The sequence below is a fragment of the Labrus mixtus genome, chromosome 8 (genome assembly GCF_963584025.1).
Source record: "Labrus mixtus chromosome 8, fLabMix1.1, whole genome shotgun sequence".
Classification (NCBI taxonomy): domain Eukaryota; kingdom Metazoa; phylum Chordata; class Actinopteri; order Labriformes; family Labridae; genus Labrus; species Labrus mixtus.
In genome coordinates this window covers 6,782,091-6,790,557 of record NC_083619.1, presented here as the reverse complement: position 1 = coordinate 6,790,557, position 8,467 = coordinate 6,782,091, and the positions used below count along the sequence as shown (strand labels likewise).

Genomic DNA, 8,467 nt, shown 5'->3' with positions numbered 1-8,467 from the left:
ATTTCAACATTTTCCTCAGCTTATTTCTTTCAGGTTTTTTTTGGTCACTGATGTTCTGGGTTCATTGTCTTTCACATATGAATATAAAGCTGGGTTTAAGAGAACGTGATATCTAATAAGTGATTTGATACTTCACTGTTGGTAATGTTTTCTACCTGTGGGATCTTTGTCGGGTCATTCTCAAACCCCTTCTCATTCTAATCCACAAACATGTTCATTTCTTACCTTATTCAGTAAATAAACATTAATCATTTAGTGTGAAACATTTTATTTTTTTGCCTACATTCCTCGAGTGATCAGACAAATCTCCTGCCACACGACTTCCCCTCACTTGTCTTTGCATACTGTATTATCCCTCATGCATCATTACGGACATTTTTGTCCGTTTGGGCAAATGTTTCCTCTTTATCTTGCCATCATTTTGGCTGTTAGTGCATATGACACACATTGTAAGAAAGACTCTCTCTTGACACATTTTGGAATGCACATATATTTTTTAATAGATCAATAGAACACTGTGAAACATGTTTACTACCCTCTCAGGTCACTAAGGACAAAAATGTCCACTTCCAAAAAACTGCTATAAAAATAGAACAGATTGATATTTTTTTCTACTTTTTTCTGCATACATCTCTTAAACAACTTCAGCCCTGCTCAAAACTACCAAACATTTAATCATTTTTAGGAATTTAACCCTTTAAATGCCAGTTTGATGACTTGATGTCACTGTTGTTATTAATGAAAAAAACAACAACACAAAACTGAGTTATTTTCCATATAACAAATATTTGGTGGCTGGGGGATTTTTTTTAAATCAGTCTTGGATATGTCAAAGATTATCCAAAATATTGACTTTGACGCATTGTTAGTTTTTGTGTAGCATCAGATTTAAAGTTCCCTGTTTGGACATTGGAGGGCGAAAATGTCCAATTTACAAAAACTGCTATAAAAATAGAACAGATTCATATTTTAAACGCCAGAATCATGTAATCAAACTGGAATTTAAAGGGTTAAATTCCTGATAATTATTAAATATTTGATAGTTTTGAGCAGGACTGGAGTTGTTTAAGAGATTTATGCAAAAAAGAAAATTGAAAAAAATATTAATCTGTTCTATTTTTATAGCAGTTTTTGGGAAGAGGACATTTTTGTCCTTAATGACTTAAGAGGGTAGTAAATTAAACTGATGCCTGAGGGTTAACGCAAGTATAACTAAGCATCAAATGACAACGTAAAGATCATTTGTCAATATGAAAGATAGTAGAGAAGGTGCATTTGCTCTATGTAGTGACATATTTAATGGCTCAGGAGCCACATCTCAGGAGTTAAGAGACAAAGAATAAAAGCTAAAACAGAGTCAATTTTAAACTTGAATTCATCAGGAGCTCCTAAAGTATAATGTTGGTCTACATGCTCAGTATGTAAATAAGATACTGGTGTTGACATATTTAAAAATTCTAATAATGTGTTGGTGATGTGTTCAAATCATCATCCCTCTGCCAACAAAAGTTGCATTTAGTTCATTTGGGCCTCTTCTGTTATTCGTTTGACCTGTGCTTTTCATTCTACAGTGATAAAATAATACAGTTTAGTCAAATGGGGTTGATTTAGGATTGAGGGGTAATTATATTTTTAGAATGCCTTTCTGGACGCCCATCAGATTGACAGGCAAACAGTCAACCAACAAGTGTTGCAGCGACGGAAGCGGACAAGATAACCGGTTCAGATAGAGCTGATTCTACCCGACATAAACATCCTCGGCATATTTCTAAAAATCTATTTATACATATAAGAGTACTACAATTCATGAAGCACTTCAAATGTTTTTTTTTTCTGGTTGCATCATGTAATAAACATGATGTATTTGTCTATATCATGTAGTGATATTATGCCAACGTTGTGACCCTTTCTCAGTATTTGACGATATTAAATATTCTTCTTAATTACAGTCATGCCTAAAACGGATGATTAAAGTTCAAAGATGCTGCACTCAAGCTAACTACTAAACTGTAGCTTACATTTACACCCAATTACAACTTTAAAATATACGATGAAAGGAAACATTTTCAGTTTGGCTTTACATGTCTGTAGTGTTGTATAAGCAGAATTTGTAATGCAATATTCACATTTAATTTAGTTTCCTTTAGTTTCACTCAGGTTAAGGATGTAAATACTCGTCGTACTACTGGAGATGCATTCCTGCCTCAAATCACAATAAAAGATTTGTTTTCATACTTATATTTCACACTTTGTGTAGTCTGATTCAGAGTAAACAGGGTGACCTGGTGAAGACTCCCTTCTTTGGAACAAGAGCAGATCGAAGCAGCCGGTCTCATGTGCACTCCAGTGAGCGATGTTCATCTGTCTGTGCAGATATGTAAACTTTTCTCTTTCTCCCTTTCCTCCGAGCAGCTCAACATGATACATGAAGTGCCCGGGCCCGGCCTGCATGGGCAGAGACAAATGCCAAACACTCGCTCTCCCAAATGTCAAATCTGACATGTCGCAGACATTCAATAAGTGTCCTGCTGGAGCCCATTCAGAGCCACGCTCTTCAAACAGTCCCTGATGCCTCATGACGAGAGCGGACTTTATCTGCCTCTGGGTATCAGATCACAGACACCTTGTCGTGATGTCTTACTTTCAGGAAACCTTTTTTGTTATTTAGGTTTATTATCTAAACAAAGGTAGTTTTTCTAGTCACAAGCAAAGGGACAAAGACAAAAGATCAGCTGAGGACACAATAAGACCAGCTCCAGTACAATACAAGAGACATATGCCATAGACTTTACGCAATTATACAAATAAAAACAGGTCTTCTTTTTGTCAGCACTGTCCACAGTGTTAATGCCAATCAGAAACCTCCGGGGTTCAAAATGAAGCCAATGCGGAAGTGCAAGATCCTGCATTTCGTCGAATGTCCGCTTGAGGCTGGCTCCTGAAGCCCTGAAGTCACTTATACACACCACAGGCAAAAAATATGTTTTTACAGCCTGGTACAAAAAACTGGTTTGATTAGTTATTGTCATCACTGGTACACACTGTACAGGGGTGAATTTGTTTATAACGCATCCGTTTTGATTTTATTAACAATAAGTGGCACTTAGCTGACATGATTGACAGCTGGGTGCTATTTAACGGTACCTCAAGAGGCTTAAAACAATCCATAGAAAAAAGTGGCCCCAGCTCTCAGCCTGTCGTTAGGTTGAGACAGGATTTGGAGCATGACGACTGACGCAGTTGAGCCTCCGGAGTAACAGATGTCTGACGTCACTCACGCTCTGCCTATTAATATTTACAGTCTGTGGTTAATGCACATAAAAGAAGAATTCCTTAACTTCATTTTCATTTCAAGCTGCACTATCAACCAACATTGTCTATCAGTAGCACTACACTTGTCAAACTGAATGAAGATTTACTTTATGTGGAAAAGAAGGGTTTAAACACCTGCTGTGATGAAAAGGCATGAAAACTACACAGACCTACAGTGAGATGATAAATGACATTCATTACAGCTCAGTACAACAAGTAGTTAAGCAATATGGCTGAATATGAAATTGTGAAAAGGCTTTTCAAGAGAACTCTAAAATAATCATTTTTAAACTGATTGATTCAAAGCCAGCCACAATGTTGGACATAATTTTAGGTGTTTTTTATTTAAGTTGTTGTTAGTTCTGCGTTGTTTCCTTGTTAATTGTTTAGCACCAATACACCAAGTCAAATTCCTTGTATGTGTAAATGTACTTTCTGATTCTGATTTAATCGACTCGGTTTGTTTATCCAAAATCCCAACTGGGACAAGAGTTGGAAAGTAGCACTCAGTTTAATCACCTCTTCTGTTTTCCTTGTACATGCTGCCACTGGGTGCCCTCATAAAGAAATCACGGCTTATCTTTCCACTGCTTTGCAGATAACTCGCGAGTATATTTCCCGCTCATAAACAATAACACACACTCCTTATAAACACTGGATGGTAACAAACATTTTAGAAACCTCCTTTACCCTGCACTCTGTTAATATTACAATTCATTTTTAAACGTTATTACTCATTTTTAAGTCACTGCATGGTTAAGCCACTTTTTGTTTATCTGAACTGAGGACGATCACTCAGGTTCTCTGAGCAGTCTCTCTTTTAGTCCGTCCTTGAGCTCAGCAGAAACTCAGGGACTCAGCACCACCCCCGCCCCCCCCGCCCCCATCTGTGGAATCAATTGCTTGTCATTAAAATCATTGCACAAAACCAACCTTTTTGCCCTGGCCTTTAAAACGAGTTAAAAGAATTCCAATATCTGATTTTAAAATGTCTTTCTTTGTTTTTTCTTGTTTCCGTATTTACTACATATATATATACACTAGAATATGTGCCTGTGATCTATTATGCCTTGCCTGTAGATCACTTTGGTCCGGTGAGGCTGTTTGAAAAGTGGTAGACAAATAAACTTGACTAGATTGCATTTTCCCTTTTAAATAAATTCAATGAAATGCCATCAAATTGCACTAGGAGATTCTGTTCTGGGAGCCTTCCTTCATCCATAAATTATTAATCATGAAATCGATCTGAAACGTTCCTTTTCACATGAGAGTCAAATGTTTAACTTTTCTGTTGTCTCTAATTTTCATTTAGAAGGAAAAGGAAATAAATAGACCGACATATAGTTCAATGAGCATTCTGGTTTATTGAAGGCACATCAGTTTGAAAGAACACAATCTCTGTGTTGGACATTTACATTCATTGTCAATAACATTTTTCCTTGAACTTAATCAGTTGAGTTGAACATATTACAGCTGAACTTTCTACAATTTCAGGACCGGGACTTCAATTAAAGGCATGTTCTGTTTTTAAGGCAACTATTTTTAGACCTTTTGTATTAAAAAAAACAGACTCACTATATAAAGTGATGTCATTTTAATTTGAGACTGTTGCCTTTGTTGTAATCCCTCTATGATCTCATTTTAATGACGTAATGTGAGATTAAAACCATTAATACATTGTCAAATTCAATAAATAGAAGATACAAGTGAAATTATATTCCAATACCCTTCCCCAGATTTAGAATCACTACTACTAATCTACAATTCATCACATTTCACAGCAATATTAAATACCATTTAAGTCATCCTAAAGGATTTACATTCCAGTGTATAGCAACAGTTTGTATTGTTATTTGTACATAGGCAGGGTTAGGCCTTTGAGCCACACACTTTAGAAGTGTGTGTGTGTTACAGTGTTTCATAAAGCTGGACCTGGGTTTAACGCCACTCACATCCACCACTTCTGTGAAGCCTTCCCATTAAACAAATACATGTGTGGCAGCCATATTCCTCTAACAACACACCCAGTGCTGGAAGCTAACAGGCTGTTATCAAAAAGGATATCGTCAAGCTGAGTGTTCAAAGCTCTCAAATCATATAAAATATGGGACTCTTACAAATCTATATCATACCAAAACCTCCTGATTGATCAACACTTTAAAGAAACATCAGCAGGCCATATTCAAAGGTAATAATCGATTGGCTGTAACTACACAAAAGCTAACTTTAGCATTCAGCAAAAGGTTAAGCCAGCTAGGACTTGGTTCAATGTTATGTTGACTGTTGTCTAATCTTATAGGTTACTAAATATGTAACTGTACTTTGAAATACGGCCTGATGTCTCTCTAGTTTTCTGATCAACAAAGAAGCGGTGAAATTAAAAACAATGTGTGAGATTTCAACTTTGAACACAGCAGAACATCTTCATAACAGCACATCCCACCTTGAGCTTGACTTCAAGGAAAATGGCTGGCGTGTAAATACTATGAATTATGTGCATCCAAGACGGGAAAAACATTGCTAAGATCTTGAACTAGTCTAGCACAAGCTCCATCTGTCTTCCAGAGATTTTCTGCCTGGTTATTTAACCGATTTTTAAGACTATGATGAAAAATGAGTTTGTTGGTTTTCCTTCCCCTCCATTAAGAATCCAGTGGTAACGAAGGCTTCAGGGGGAAAACAAAATACATTTCTCTCCATGTTTCATTGATTCTGAACCCTCTGTCTCTTTTTTATCTCGGTCCCTTCCGAGTCCTTCATGCAGGCAACCAGGAAATCACGACACTTCAGAGAATACTGCTCAGGGAACTCCCGGAAATGACCGACATGGGGACTTGAAAGAAAATCAAAACTGTCCATGGGAACCCCTTTTTGCTTCAGGGTCTGCACAAATACCTCGATGTCCACGTGTCTAATCACCTGGTCGGCTCTGGAGTACAGGACGATATGAGGCCAGGCTGGCGGCCTCTCCTGCACGGCGTCGTAGTGGTTCTTGTGGATGTACTTGGTCAAAGGGTACAGAATGATACGCAAGAGGAAAACAGTCACCGCGAAAAGAGCTAGGAGGACGTACCTTAAAACAGGACTTATTTTTGGCCCTAGAGTGGCTCTGAGTGCACGCAGGGCCCCGCGGACATTCCCACTACCGGGGGCGCTGTCCACCACGGCCCCGACCACACACAAGGAGCTGAACTGTTTATCATTGTGCAACAACTCTATAATGTAACGGTACAGCATGAAGCCCCCGTTACTGAATATGTGAAAGAAAATAGGACTGTTCTCCACCTCATAGTCATAGAGGATCTCCAGCAGCTTCAGCGCAGTGCTGCTCAGCTCCTTGTAGCCAAACGACTCGGAAATGAAGACTGTCTTCAGGGGAGCTGTGTAACGAATGGTCACACATCCCTGCAAGAAAAGAAAATGACGTAAGTAAAGGCGTCTGATCCGACCTTCACAACAGGGTCCTAAGTCTCTGACTAGACTCTTCTCCTCTGTCGCCCCCCGGTGGAACGAACTTCCAAACTCCATTGGATCTTCAGAGTCCCTCTGCACCTTTAAGAAAAAGCTAAAGACCCAGCTCTTTCATGAATACCTACTAACTTAATGATGATGGTCTCCATATTATTGATGATGATGATGGTTGTGACCATTGTTTTTGTTTGATAACGACGACTTATAAGATGGTTTCTATACTGATTAGAGCTCTCAAGAACTGCCGTCGATGTTGTGCTTTGCCTCTGGTCACTTCCTGTCAGCACCTGTGTGTCCAATCAGACTCAAAGCTGATCGTTTGCTCTTACTGACATTGTTCCCTTTTTTCTAGATCCTTGCTTGTGTTGTACTTACTCTCTGATGTACGTCGCTTTGGATAAAAGCGTCTGCTAAGTGAATTGTAAAGTAAATTACAAAGAGAAGAGAAATTGTAGAAATGATTATAACCCCTAGAAGTGCCACAGAACTATCACAGGAAGAAGCTCAATGTAAAGTGGTGTATTTTGTGCTTTTATTTCACCTGTTCGTTGTAGATGGAGCTGTATTTGGAAAGGTGTTTGTCTTTGCAGCCAGCCCAACCCAGCAGGATCACAACAGGCTCCTTTGTCCCCTGCCAGTGTCTCTCTGAAAACAAACCAGACGGCAGAGCAGCGTGTTACCAGATAGAGATAAGCTAAGCTAAGGGCCAACAGAGGCGTGTTTTAACCATGGTATTAATGTTAGCATCTATGCTAGGCTAGCTGAGGCACACAGTACAATGAAATGATGCTCACCCGACGTCCCTGCGTCTGGAAACACGATGTTGTAGTCTATTTCTTCGTCTGCCATTTCTGTTTTCTCGGGTATCAGCTGTTGTTACGTAACGTTGTTAGTTTTTTTCATTTGGCTGTTGTGAAAATGATGAAAGAAGAGCCTCAAAGCGATGAATTTAACACCTGAAGCACACAAGCAGACAGGTCGGTGGACTGTCACTTAACTGCCTCTTCTAAACATCTTCTTCTACGGTTTTTTAACCAGTAGATACATTCCAGCTAATGCTACAACACTGCCCCCCTCTGTCCGGCAGCAGTAGCACATTCAAATATTCAAGAAAATACTGTTCAATGAATTACATCTTTTTTCTTTGCTAATTTGTTTTGTCTTATAATATAAAAAATACAGATATTTATTGGATTTTTACTCTTGTTACTGTTGAATTGTAGATTATTACTATTAAATACTATTATTTTGTATTCTTTGTTATTATATGCTTTGGCAATATTGTCACATTCATGCTAATGAAGCTTTATGAATTAAATTGAATACTGTTTAACATGTCTATATTTTCATTTCTGATGTTAAATGGGACAGGTAACCAATATTTGTGTTTCCCCAAAAAAGGTATCTACAGGGAAAATGTAATGTATTTATAAAGATTGCAGATACCTGAGGTGTTTTTATACTGAGTGTACAGTGTGTCTGTGCTGAGCTTAAAGACTAACCAAACGTTAACACACTGGCTGTGACTTTAAATTAGACCTCTTTGGGGAGCGGGGAGCCTTGTGGTTAGTGCACACATGTGTACAGAGGCTGTTGTCCTCCAAGCGGCCCAGGTTCTAATCCAACATGTGGCTTTCCTGCATGTCATTCCCCCCTTTCCCTCCACCCCGATGTCAGACTCTAT

The 8,467-nt window shown here is 38.5% G+C and overlaps 1 protein-coding gene across 1 annotated transcript; it reads right to left on the bottom strand.

Moving 5' to 3' along the window:
• Positions 1 to 5,690: 5,690 nt before the first annotated feature.
• On the bottom strand, positions 5,691 to 7,815 carry tmem53 (transmembrane protein 53). The gene is made up of 3 exons (XM_061043980.1): positions 7,578 to 7,815; positions 7,325 to 7,428; positions 5,691 to 6,717 (listed from the first exon to the last, which is right to left on the bottom strand). Exons 1-3 carry the CDS (start codon positions 7,630 to 7,632, stop codon positions 6,016 to 6,018), a joined length of 861 nt encoding a protein of 286 aa, XP_060899963.1. The 5' UTR covers positions 7,633 to 7,815; the 3' UTR covers positions 5,691 to 6,015.
• Between the last annotated feature and the right edge of the window lie 652 nt (positions 7,816 to 8,467).

Excerpts from the sequence above, each read along its gene's own strand:
- tmem53 (XM_061043980.1), bottom strand. The coding sequence starts at position 7,632 with ATGGCAGACGAAGAAATAGACTACAACATCGTGTTTCCAGACGCAGGG. Across the intron at positions 7,429-7,577 it reads TCCAGACGCAGGGACGTCGG|AGAGACACTGGCAGGGGACA; the intron begins GTGAGCATCATT and ends GTTTGTTTTCAG. Across the intron at positions 6,718-7,324 it reads GCTCCATCTACAACGAACAG|GGATGTGTGACCATTCGTTA; the intron begins GTGAAATAAAAG and ends CTTTTCTTGCAG.